Below are 13,479 nucleotides of genomic sequence, written 5' to 3'. Positions count from 1 at the left end.
CTGGGAACTTGTAGAGGCACCAAATGGGGTAAAACTTATAGGGTGCAAGTGGATCTACAAGAGAGAAGGAGAAGTAGACAGAAGGATGAAAACATTTAAAGCAAGATTAGTAGCCAAATGGTTTACTCAAAAAGAGGGAATCAATTATGAGGAAACATTTTCTGTGGTTGCTATGCTTAAATCCATCAGGATTCTGCTCTCCATTACTGCAGTGCTAGATTATGAAATTTGGCAAATGGATGTCAAGATAGCCTTTCTTAACGGGCATCTTGAAGAAGACATCTACATGCAGCAACCAGATGGATTCGTACAAAAGGCCAAGAACACATGATATGTAAATTGCAGAGATCCATTTATGGATTGAAGCAAGCATCCCGGTCATGGAACATCAGATTTGATCAAGCGATTAGATCGCTTGGATTCATTCAGAACATTGATGAACCATGTGTGTACAAGAAAATTCAGGGAAAATTTGTAGCCTTTCTAGTTCTTTGTGTAGACAATATTCTCCTGATTGGAAATGATATAGGAGTATTGACTACAATAAAGAGTTGGTTAGCAAAACAATTTGATATGAAAGACCTGGGGGAGGCAAGTTATATTCTTGGTATCAAGTTATTACGAGACCGAAAGAATAAAACTTTAGCCTTGTCTCAAGCAGTCTATATCGATAAGATATTGACTATATTTAGCATGGAAAATTTCAAGACTGGTTTATTACCATTCAGACATGGAATTGCATTCTCTAAGGATCAATCACCTAAAACATCTGAAGAGATAGAGAGAATGAGACGAGTTCCCTATGCAGAAGTTGTGGGAAGTCTCATGTATGCCATGCTTTGCACTAGGCCAGACATTGTTTTGCGGTAAGGATGGTTAGTAGATATCAATCTAATCCTGAACCTGAACACTGGACTGCGGTCAAGCATATAATAAAGTATCCGAAAAGAACTAAAAATTATATGCTTGTGTATTCTGGTGATGAACTCATTCCAGTGGGTTATACTGATTCTGACTTTATGTCAGATAAGGATTCCAGAAAATCAACTTCCGGCTATGTGTTTAAATTGGGAAGTGGAGCTATTAGTTGGAGGAGTGTGAAACAATCTTATGTCACAGACTCCACAACTGAAGTTGAATATGTGGCTGCATCCGAAGCTGCAAAAGAAACTGCATGGCTCCGCAAGTTCCTACAAGATCTTGAGGTGGTACCTACTGTAACTGCACCCCTTAAACTATTTTGCGACAATAGTGGTGCGGTAGCTCAATCTAAGGAACCAAGGAACCACAAGAACAAAAACATATTGAAAGGAGATATCATCTTATAAGGGATATAGTGCAGAGAGATGATGTGGAGGTTGCTCAGATTGCGTCACAGCAAAACTTGGCAGATCCTTTTGCTAAGGCCATACCTGGGAAACCTTTTAACTTGCACTTAGAATCCATGGGCATGCGTGAGATGCCAAATATGCTTTGAGAGCTAGTGGGAGATTGTTGGGAAAATATGCTCTTTAAAAGCATATGTATTTATTTAATTGTAATAAACATTTTTTCTGATTAATAAAATTAATGAGGTATTTTATTCAAATATCTTAATTGCATTAATATTTTTATTAAAGTCCATTTAATCATATTATATGTATTTATGTGATCACCATGTGGATTCACAGAAGACATAAATACAAGTTATCTTATGATTAAATAAATTTAGTTCGCAGTTGATAAATAAAGTTGGGCACTTTATTTAGGTATAGACTGTAATGAATTCATTGAATGATTTGTCTTAATCATGTATGAATTTATTGATGTAGTACGACTACATTGAATAAGATCACATATGAGATTTAATTAACCTTGAAATGACTGTCAGACTTATTAAATCTCGGCATTGATTTTATTGTAATCTTAATTTTGAGTTAGTTATGATTTCATGATTGTAATTGTTATTCCATTTGAGTTACCAATGGGCACGACACATTCTTGTGGTCAAGATTACCCGGTATCTTGGTGGGAGCAATTATGAGTATTGGAGTTATGGATTAACAATATATAATTTGTACAACACATCTCTTGATGGGTTTTCGGCACTTGATCATAGAATTCTCTGGTTAGAGTGTGTCAACATATTTAGTATGTTGAAAATGATCATTAGAGAAAACCAGTAAGTATCAAGGAACGAGATGTTATTAAATTGATTGGACAGTTGAGATATCAATTTAATTAACGATGTGGTACAAAGGATTGTGCAGTAAAGAAATCAATGTGGCTTGGGACAAATTATTATTCGAGCATACAATTGTGGAGGTCAATTCCGATTTTTTAATGGAGTAGATTTGGAATTAAATAATTAGGCTAGTTTAATTACAGACCTAATTGTTATAGCCACTATTGTATGTTCCCAAATGATCCCCGGGTTAGCTCATTTAATTGACTGCACCACTACTGGACTAATAAGTAAGATAACTAGCTATTTGGGTAAAAAACCTAAATATATCTTTTAGTGGGAGGCTCCATTTAATTAGCTTGTATGTAAGGGGCCTTATGTTATTTTACAAGATGGGTCCCCTATAGAAAAAACAAATAACGTAAGTTTTGTTTTTGGATTATTTAGAGCCTAGGGTTTTCACTAAATGGAGATATAAAAGGCTTATTTTCTCTAAAGAAAAAAGAGAGAAGCCACTTTATATAGATCAGAAAAAAAGATTTTTCTCTCTATTGTTGAGAGAAAAATTTTCTCGTGCTAGTTGCTTTGGTAGTGATAAAGGCGCCCACACGTCAAGTGTAGATCAAACCTGAGTCATAACCTGGAAGATCATTGGTACTAGTTCGTGTTCTAACAAGCGTGGTGGTGACAGTTCTGTTGGGAAAATATGCTCTTTAAAAGCATATGTGTTTATTTAATTGTAATAAATAATTTTTCTGATTAATAAAATAAATGAGGTATTTTATTCAAATATCTTAATTGCATTAATATTTGTATTAAAGTCCATTTAATCATATTATATGTATTTATGTGATCACCATGTGGATTCACAGAAGACATAAATACAAGTTATCTTATGATTAAATAAATTTAGTTCGCAGTTGATAAATAAAGTTGGGCACTTTATTTAGGTATAGACTGTAATAAATTCATTGAATGATTTGTCTTAATCATGTATGAATTTATTAATGTAGTACGACTACATTGAACATGATCACATATGAGATTTAATTAACTTTGTAATAACTGTCAGACTTATTAAATCTCATAGGCGTTGATTTTACTGTAATCTTAATCTTGAGTTAATTATGATTTCATGATTGTAATTGTTATTCCATTTGAGTTACCAATGGGCACGACACATTCTTGTGGTCAAGATTACCCGGTATCTTGGTGGGAGGAATTATGAGTATTGGAGTTATGGATTAACAATATAGAATTTGTACAACACATCTCTTGATGGGTTTTCGGCACTTGATCATAGAATTCTCTGGCCAGAGTGTGTCAACATATTTAGTATGTTGAAAATGATCATTAGAGAAAACCAGTAAGGATCAAGGAATAAGATGTTATTAAATTGATTGGACAGTTGAGATATCAATTTAATTAACGATGTGGTACAAAGGATTGTGCAGTAAAGAAATCAATGTGGCTTGGGACGAATTATTATTCGAGCATACAATTATGGAAGTCAGTTCCAATCTTTTAGTGGAGTAGATTTGGAATTAAATAATTGGGCTAGTTTAATTACAGGCCTAATTATTGTAGCCACTTTTGTATGTTCCCAAATGATCCCTGGGTTAGCTCTTTTAATTGACTGCACCACTACTGGACTAATAAGTAAGATAACTAGCGATTTGGGTCAAAAGCCTAAATATATCATTTAGTGGGAGGCTCCATTTAATTAGCTTTTGTATAAGGGGCCTTATGTTATTTTACAAGGTGGGTCCCCTATTGAAAAAGTAAATAAACGTGAGTTTTATTTAGGGCATTTTTGGAGCCTAGGGTTTTCACTAAAGGGAGATATATAAGGCTTATTTTTCCCTAAAGAAAAGTAGAGAAGCCACTTTTTATACAGATCAGAGAAAAAGATTTTTCTCTCCATTGTTAAGAGAAAAATTTTCTCGTGCTAGTTGCTTTGGTAGTGATAAAGGCGCCCACACGTCAAGTGCAGATCGAACCTGAGTCATAACCTGGAAGATCATTGGAGACAGTTCGTGATCTAACAAGCGTGGTGGTGACGGATCGTGATCTAACAGGAGTGGTGGTGGCGGATCGTGATCTAGGAGCCTAAATCACTTCAGCGGAAAAAGCCAACTCAGATTTTCAAGGTACGATTTCTGAATTACGTATTCCTATATATTATATGAGAGCGGTCCTTAAAAGGTTTTATAAAAATTTTAAAAACCTGATTTTTCCCCAACAAGTTCGTGATCTAATAGGAGTGGTGGTGACAGATCGTGATCTAATAGGAGTGGTGGTGACGGATCGTGATATGAGAGCCTAAATCATTTCAGCGGAAAAAGCTAAATCGGATTTCAAGGTACAATTTCTAGATTACAAATTCTTATATATTATATGAGAGAGATCTTAAAAAGGTTTTATAAAAATTTAAAAACTTGATTTTTCCCCAACATATATAAGTCCTAGTAAAATTACAAAAATGCCCTAATTTTGGTTCGGTTCGGTATTTATAAATTCGGATTTTTTACTTTAAAAGAACCGAACCGAATTTTTTTCGATTCCGGTTCGATTTTGCCCACCCCCACTCCTCGACAATGACATAATTTCTCGGACTTCCGGAATCCAAATTTGACATCCATATATTTGTTCGTAGCCTCAAATTGCATGAAATTATTATTTTTACCTAATAAACACACAAAAATACACAAAATCAAATATTTAGAAAAATAATTAGAAATTTACAATATGTTACGCAATTACAAATATAAATTACATTAATAAAACAAAATAACATTTTTATCCCTTAATAAACATCCATTTTTAACACTAATCAATTATCTCTAATTGAAAACTTGGGGGTGTGCATGATCATTTCGAAACCTTGGTAGTGTAGTTGTTATTTGCCTTAAACTTATTAAAAAATCACATTTTCCTATAGGGCCTATTTACTATCGAATTTAATAACTACTTAAATTTGTAACTAAATCTATATGATATGTCTAAGTGCCTTTTGTAAACTATATCCTCAATGTTATTTGCCTTCTATTGAAATTGTCATTTTGCAACAAGAAGTTATTCAATATCAATATCACTTTAAGTTGTCTATACGCAAGATGGGCTCCATATGTCATCTTTACCAAAGAAAGCTCTTTTCGGGGAAAAATAAAAATAAAAAATTAAAAACTCTACAATAATCTTACTGCTATCAATGCAGGGCAAATGATTATTATTCAAATAAAACGTAGTAAATACTAAATCAAGGCAACTCAATTGTATAACTGAAAATAAAGGATTTTCTTTATTAATTTATCGATTAATTAATATCCACTAAATTAGTAAATGTTTCGTGTTCTAGAATATTAATTTATCAAAACTTTTACTATTTAGTTGCATGTGACAAATATGAGCGATGATGAGATTTGCAGCCTTTATTTTATCAAGATTCAACCCTCAAGCCTCAAAATGGCTCATAAGAGTTGTTTGTGTTGAAAAGTGTCAGCCTTTTGTGAAATACTATCTAGGCAACCCAAGAGGGGGGGGGGGGGAGTTGAATTGAGTTTCTAAAAAATTATGCAATGCTTGAACAAAACTCAATGCGAATCTTAAATGAATTTAAAACAATAATAAATAAATCAACCAAAATGTAAAGAGATAAGGGAAGAGAGATTCAAACACAAAGATTTTTATGTGGTTCAACCAAACCTTGCCTACGTCCATGCCTCCAAGCTCACCGGGCTTGGGGATTCCACTAGTCAAGCCTTTAAGGCTTCAAGAACACTTACAATTGACTGCACAGGTGTCAGTTAACCTTTACACCAAAAGATTATCCCTAATCTCTTAATTCAAGTGCATCCAAACACTTACAATCACTCAAAACAAAGGTTACAAATGTGTTTTTCTCTCACACAATATATATGATTACAAATCAATGCTCAATGTGTGAATAAATGAAACAAGAACAAATTTAAAGCTTAATGAATGTTGTATTCTCAATTACAAGCTCAATGATAACTCTGTGATCAACCCTTGTTTGAATTTGATTGAGCTTATTTATAGTTGGAGCTGAAAAATAGTCATTATTGACTTTCTGCCAGAAATTGGATCGCCGTTAATAGTTATCGATTAACTGTTTTGACTAATCTAAATGACCGTTGAGCTGAATTTAAAGAATCAGTTAACCTTTTGCCACTATCGGTTCACCATTAATTTCCAGAGACCTGCAAAACAAATTTTGGCTATCCATTTTTGCTAAACTATTCAAGGTTAGCATGAAATTTTATTTTAGAAATTATCAGTTAGTTGTTTGCGGTTAATGGTTCGCTGGTTATTTCTAGTAACCTGCAAAACAAAATGAGCTTGTCCGTTTTTGTTAAACGTTTCAAGGTTAGCATAAAATTCAATTATAGAAATTATCGATTAGCCGTTTGCAGTTAACAGTTCGCCGGTTATTTCTAGTAACCTGCAAAACAGACTAGTCTTATCCATTTTTGTTAAACGGTTCAAGATCAAGGATTTATGCCTCTCTAGAAATAATCGATTAGCTGTTTTGATATTAACAATTCGCCATTTAATTCTAGAATCACAATTTTAATAGAATTTCTCAGGGAATGATTTTTCAATTAAAGTTAACGAATATCCAGATTTCATGAACATATTTAGAAATATTATACGACTTTTAAGAAATTGTTTATTAATGAAAACTCCAACATTTTAAAGAAAAATATATAAAGTTTGTTATCATTAAAATCAATACTATAGACATATATATGTTAACATTTTTGGTGCCACCAAAGCTAAACCAGATTGTTCAAAAGTCAACCACCAAACTTGACTTTTGAAAGGCCACAACTTGGCCAATTGAATCCAAATTGGTGCAAAATGCTCTCTATAAATAGAGAGCCATTTTGCAATTGTTAGTATCCCATTTTGTGTTAAGAGAAATTGCAAGTGAAGCAATTTGCAAAATTTGAGAGAGCTTCTATTTGAGTGTTTTAGTAAGGATTCAATTGGGTGTATTGGGATTATGGGTTTTTGGGAGTTCTTCCCAAAATTTTGTAAATTCCTATTTATTAGTAAAGTTATCTTGACTATAGTAAGATATTCTAATTTTATTTGTTAAAATGATACCAATGCCTCTTTTTTTGCTATTATTATTATTTTAACATTAGAGATTACATAAGGTATTAAAAGTTATGAATGACCTAATTATAGATGGTAACAATTACTGATAATTGTGATATACCTATAATTTGAGAAAATGTCAAGAAGATCCCTTAGCTTTTAGAATTGGTCTGATAGACTTTTTTTTAAGAAATTTATGCCCATTGACTATAGTAAGATTTCTAATTTTATTTGTTAAAATGATATCAATTCCTTTTTTTTTTTGCTGTTATTATTTTAACATTAGAGATTACATAAGGTATTAAAAGTTATGAATGACCTAATTATAGATGGTAAAAATAACTGATAATATGAACTAAGTATCATTTTCGTTTTTACAATTATTCAAGTTTATTCTTTTGTGGGGCATAGAACTAGATAATTTCTACATTTACATAGTTTACAAATTTATTTTAAGGGGAGATTGTCAGTTTTCGCTCTACTAAAATTAATATATATTACTTACTCCTACTATTTTCATAATACATAGTAACCCCCATGGCTCAATTTTTTTTCAAAAGATAAATGAGTCATTAGCTTGATATTCAATCTTGAAATTGTAAAATATATAGAAAAAATTTAAAAAAAAAATTATTTACACTAAAATTTATACTTCTTGTTTTTAGTATTTAAATTTTATTTTAATTTCAATTTATATGATTTATTTAATTTATAATAAACATGAACAAAAGTATATATAAAACTAAGGATAATACTGTAAAACTATAGCTCTAGGAGGGTTATTTGGTATTATGAAAATAGTATAGAGTAAATAGTATATATTAATTTTAATAGGGAAAATGGACAAATTTCCCTTATTTTAAGGGATGTATTTGAAGCATAAATTTTCCTTTTTCTCTTGACGATGCTTGAAGGTCGAACCTAAACTACATAGATTAATTTTGTCAAATTAATTTCTTAATATTTTTATGCATGTAATTTATTTTATTTTTTGATAGATTAAACATGTGATTTAGATTGTATCACAATATGTGTTTTTTTATATGGTATCAAAAGGCGTTAAGGGCATTATCTCACATCAACTGAAATTAAGTCATGGGTAATGTTGAAAAGTCAAATTTGGTGATTTGTTTATCCAAATTGGTTGAAAAAGAAAAGGTAAGCCACATGCATAATTGATGATTTGGAGGAAGTTGGCACCGCATGCATGTGTTTGTCAATTTTGAAGAATTTAGTTGCAAATTTAATTGACAATTTGACCAAGGGTTTGGTGCGACAGTGCAACCATTTTGGCTATAAATAGAGATGCATTCTTCACTTGGAAATCATCCCAAAATTTGAGAGCTTAAAATAAATTGCAAGTAAAGTAATTCTAGAATTCTGAGAGTGTGAGCAATTGAAGAGTGTGTGTGAGAGTGCTTTGGGTGCATTTGGGGTTTGGGAAGTGAGGTTTTCATTACTCAAATATTGTACTCCAATAATTGTTAGTAATACAATTATTTTTCTCTTACTTCCATGGACGTAGGAATAATTACCGAAGCACGTAATTCTTGTGTACTTTATTTTTCTGTAATTATTTGGTGCACTTGATTCTGCATTCCATGCACATCAAGTGGTATCAGAGCCGACGATTCGTACTTAGGGGCATACGGAACTGTTCACGTATACAATACTATTCCTGTAAATGGTATTGTTCATGTACGATATTGTCCACGAATACGATGGAGACGACCATTTGTACTTGGGAGACAATCTATTGTAATTAGTGTGTATTTTTGCATGTCTAGGAAAGTTCTGTCAACAAGGCGATAAGAGCCTAAAGAGTCTGGGTTTTAAGTGGTTGACCCCTCCATTCTCTTGGAAACTTTCCTGGTGTATTTATTCACGTAAAATTAACATCATAAAGGTTGTTTTTCAAGTGGAAATAGTTTGTTGACAAAATGGTAGAAGGTGAAACTTCTAGAATTAGGATGATATCTACCCAAACTATTTTAGGAGACACTTCAGGTGGAAGGTGAGATTTGTTAAATCACTATTCAACACCTATTATAGGAGGCCTAAAGATCGATGATGAAAAGTTTGATGGGAAAATCAACTTCAGTATGTAGAGGCGCGAAGTTATGGATGCCCTTATTCAAATCGATCTCGATGTTGTTTTGAAAAATAAAAGACACTTGTGTGATGAAGAAACTTGGGATCGTATGAACGAGAAAGCCTGTGGTCAGATCAGATTTTATTTGACCAAGGAGGTGAAATACTTGGTGAAAGATGAGGAGTGTGTGATGACTTTGTGGCGTACATGGGAGGAAAAGTACTTGCTGAAAAGTCTTGAAAATCGCCTTTATACAATGAGCCAGGTATATGGCTTTTGAAGGAAGCCTTGGGTGTCAATGCACGATCATGTCTCAAGATTTGAAAAGTTACTTGCTGATTTGAAAAATCTTGATGAAGATATTAAGGATGAAGTCAAGGCTATGATTCTGTTACACTCATTGCCAGAGGAATATAGCCATTTTGTGACTACCTTGATATATGGAAAAAGTGTGATCATCTTCAAAGATGTCGGCACAACATTGACCAATTTGAAAATTCGGAATAATGATAAACATTCTAAAAGAGCATCGTCTGAAGCTTTGTTTGCCAGAGAAAGGATGATGGGGACAAAGAAGAAGCGTGGTTCGAGAAGCAGAAATATAGCTCGAGATGAGTGTGCCTTTTGTCATGAAAAAGGCCATTGGGGAAAAGATTGTCCAAAGGCTCAAAAGAGAGATGGGAAGAAACTAGCAGCAGTAAATATGGCATGTACAAATGACTCTGATTATTCACTAAGTATTACGCCTACAACATATATGACTAGTTTGAGAGAGTGGATACTTGATACTTGAACAACCTATCATTTTTGTCCCATTGAGGAATGATTTACGGATTTTCATAATTTGGAATCAGGTGCAGTTGTGAGAGGGAATGATCAACCTTGTCGTACAATGGGAATATGAATAATTGTACTCCAATAATTGTTAGTAATATAATAATTTTTCTCTTGCTCCTGTGGACGTAGGCATAATTGTTGAAGCATGTAATTCTTGTGTCCTTTATTTTTTTGTGAATATTTGGTGCGTTTGATTCCGCATTCCGCGCACATCAGGTAAAACATACAAGGCTCGGACAATATTTAACTCTTAAATCAACTTATGAGTTAGGCACATTGTATCAGAACTAGCTTTTAAGTTTTGAAATCTAAGAGCAGAACAAACAAATAATATTAACAATAATAACGAAAAAGATGGAAAAGTTTTAATCCTTCAACTTAACTCAAAACGAACAAATGAAAAATCAATACGGAATTTGCACAAAACGGTACTTCATTCCTTCTAATAGAAAATATATCCATAATTCGAACAGCAATACCAAAAAAAAAAAAATTGTCAGACTGCACAATCAACATCATTCCGATATATATGAGCTCTTTATTTTGAATCAGCAAGAATTTGAAAAATTATTACTGGAAATTGATTGATACAGGTAAGCAGTAACCATACAACAAGCACATCAAATGACAAAAAGAACCTTAATTGATCTCAGAAACAACACCAAACTCTATGAGAAAAGAACCTTAATTAACCTCAGAAACAACAGCAAACTCTACGTGAACGATTAGAGTACCATCATTATTAAGGTATCCGCATCCTGGATCATAAAGATCCATTAGTGGCACAAACTCATTGGAGCCCCATTCTGAGTCTTTTGAATTTTTAGTTGTAAACCAATGGCTCACTGCAAGAAAAAATTAGATTTTCTCAAGTTATACACCTAACAAATTCTTTAAAAAAAGTTTAAAAAAATGGGAATTCTAAATGAAAAGTTCATAACGCATTGATCACATTGTTTTTCCGAGTGATTTATCCTGCGATGATCCAATACTCGCAGCTTGAATTTAGCATACACTTTCCTATTTGGTTGAGGGCTTTCCTCTTTATCGAGAATGAGGTAAAGAGCAAGGGACCTGCCCATCTCAGAACCGTCTCCCATAGGGCAAATCTTTATCCTCCTGGAATCGTCAGAAGATATTAAGAATCTGAAATACTTTTATCAATCAACTTACAGGCTAGCTTTGCATGATTTTAGTGATATATGCTAGAGTAGAATGTACCATTTTCTTTCTTTAACAGTAAAGCTTTCAGAATATTGACTTCCCGCGTATGCTAAGTTTCTGAAGTTACGGATCTCCCATGGGTGAGTACTTTCAGCAGGTTCAACACTAACCATAGAAAGAGTTTCTCCGCAGCCAGTAGACTTAATAACAAAAACCTCAACTCCAAATGCACAGCAATCGTTCACATGATATCCATTCGAAGGCTCCATGAAAGCTTCAAGGCTTAGCAATCGGTCGCAACCCCATTCTTTCTTCCTGCGATTGAATTCCCTCACAACCCCTTTAGCCTCTACACAATAATGAAAATGTTCATCAAGCAAGAGCTGGATCTGGATGGAAATAATGCTTTAATTAAATTATATTAAAACTAATAGGGATTTTATCCTACATCCTCTAAGGGTGAACTTGGATTAAGTATATAAGACTTGAGCAACCTTCAACTTGAGTGAGGCCTGTAAGATTTCGTATTATATTAGAGCTGAACTCATGAATGGCTGGGTCTACATCACTTTTCAACATGATGAAAATAACGACATGAATGTGAAGAGGATATTAGTTTCTACACTAAAAATATAAGTTTGAAATAACCATCAACTCTTAAGACTTCTATAAAAAACAGAACTTCTTACCTTCAATGGGCAAGTACTTATTCTCGTTCTGGTCCTGCACAAAAAATTTGAAATTGACATAAACGCTCCAATTATTATCACGATGATTATTGGCGTCATCGATTGCCAAGTACAGTGAAATATGTCCACTGGCGTTGCTTTTCTTGTCTCCATTAGGGTAAAAAACCAATCTCCTGGGAATATCAACAGAAAAATTAGCATATGTGACAAATTAACTTTATTTATTAAATTGAAATTAAAATTGGAATAACGCACCATTTGTAGTCACCGGTTTCAAAGATACCAGATTGATATCTATCATCAAATTTCACGAAGAGTTGGGAGTATGACTCTATTTCCATTATGAAATGAGCTGGTGGTGGAAACTCTCTTTTAACTGTATATTGGAAATCAATGATATCCATTATGTGGTGGAAATTCATAAGGATGATTGTTAATTAATTTGACAGGAGATTTTCGAAACAGAAACATTAAATTTGATTGTAGAAAATATTACCAAGATAAACTACGAGTTAAAACTATAAGAAGGAGAAGAATATAAAGGTACCTTTTCCGATGGATACCATTGCCGAATTCTTGATTCTTGATTCCAAAAAGACCAAACAAAAGATTTATATGTTTTTGTAATTTTAAAAGTTAGAAGGGAATTGGCATAATGAAGTTAATTAGGAAGATTTTGAGGATTTAAAAACAGAGTTCATAAGTTGACTCGTTGTATTATTTTTAAGTCAACCTTAGCGGGCTGAGTGCTCGCTGTTTTAATTTTTTTTTTTTAAATGAAAATACTTGTATGCAAAATTGTTTTAAATTATATACCTAACATATCCAAAGCACAGTCAAGTTAGTTTGAGGTGGTGGAGGCTAAAACATTTGATATAGACTTTACCCATTCTTATTTTTTTTTAAATATCTATATAAATAAAATATTTACAAAAAATTAGTTTAACTCTTTAGTAGAAGCAATAAGTCACGGATTTAAGTCCAAATAAATAACTTTAATCTAAGATGGGGATCCTTACAAACATACAAATAAATATGGCCTTTAAGTAACTTGTTTTTTGCATAACGATTTTTCTCTCCAAGTGCTATTTTTCGTGTTTGAAAGGACGCATCGCATAAGACCCAATTTTTTAAAAATGTAGAAAGGTGGACAAAGTCTTAATTAGTTTTTTTAACCCTCTACCTCCCTATGGATTTAAGGTCAGTTGACCAGTTAAATAAAGTTTTTTGAACACTACTAGGGCCTAGCCCCCTCTTGGCATCATATTTTAACTCAATAATAAATATATTTTTTCAATTTTAACACCTAAAAGTTTAGCTTTATGAAATTTGTCCCTTAAAATTTCATTAATTATGGCTCCGCACCCGACTAAAGTTAGTGCTAAGATTTTTGTTTAAAATCTTTTTTA

General features: G+C 32.8%; 1 protein-coding gene across 2 annotated transcripts; it reads right to left on the bottom strand.

Annotated features, from left to right (window-relative positions):
- Nucleotides 1-10,710: 10,710 nt before the first annotated feature.
- LOC127898576 (ubiquitin C-terminal hydrolase 13-like) lies at nucleotides 10,711-12,806 on the bottom strand. Of its 2 annotated transcripts, none has more exons than XM_052442134.1 (6): nucleotides 12,618-12,803; nucleotides 12,326-12,446; nucleotides 12,071-12,243; nucleotides 11,439-11,730; nucleotides 11,170-11,336; nucleotides 10,711-11,062 (listed from the first exon to the last, which is right to left on the bottom strand). In XM_052442134.1, the coding sequence occupies exons 1-6, from the start codon at nucleotides 12,634-12,636 to the stop codon at nucleotides 10,902-10,904; spliced, it is 933 nt and encodes a 310-aa protein (XP_052298094.1). In that variant the 5' UTR covers nucleotides 12,637-12,803; the 3' UTR covers nucleotides 10,711-10,901. The 2 variants fall into 2 exon arrangements, with proteins under 2 accessions (XP_052298094.1, XP_052298095.1); XM_052442135.1 differs by having other exon boundaries at nucleotides 10,922-11,062; nucleotides 11,159-11,336; nucleotides 12,618-12,806.
- Between the last annotated feature and the right edge of the window lie 673 nt (nucleotides 12,807-13,479).

The sequence above is a fragment of the Citrus sinensis genome, chromosome 5 (assembly GCF_022201045.2).
Source record: "Citrus sinensis cultivar Valencia sweet orange chromosome 5, DVS_A1.0, whole genome shotgun sequence".
Taxonomy (NCBI): domain Eukaryota; kingdom Viridiplantae; phylum Streptophyta; class Magnoliopsida; order Sapindales; family Rutaceae; genus Citrus; species Citrus sinensis.
The sequence above is the reverse complement of the archived record's forward strand: the minus strand, read 5'-3'. Positions and strand labels throughout refer to the sequence as shown.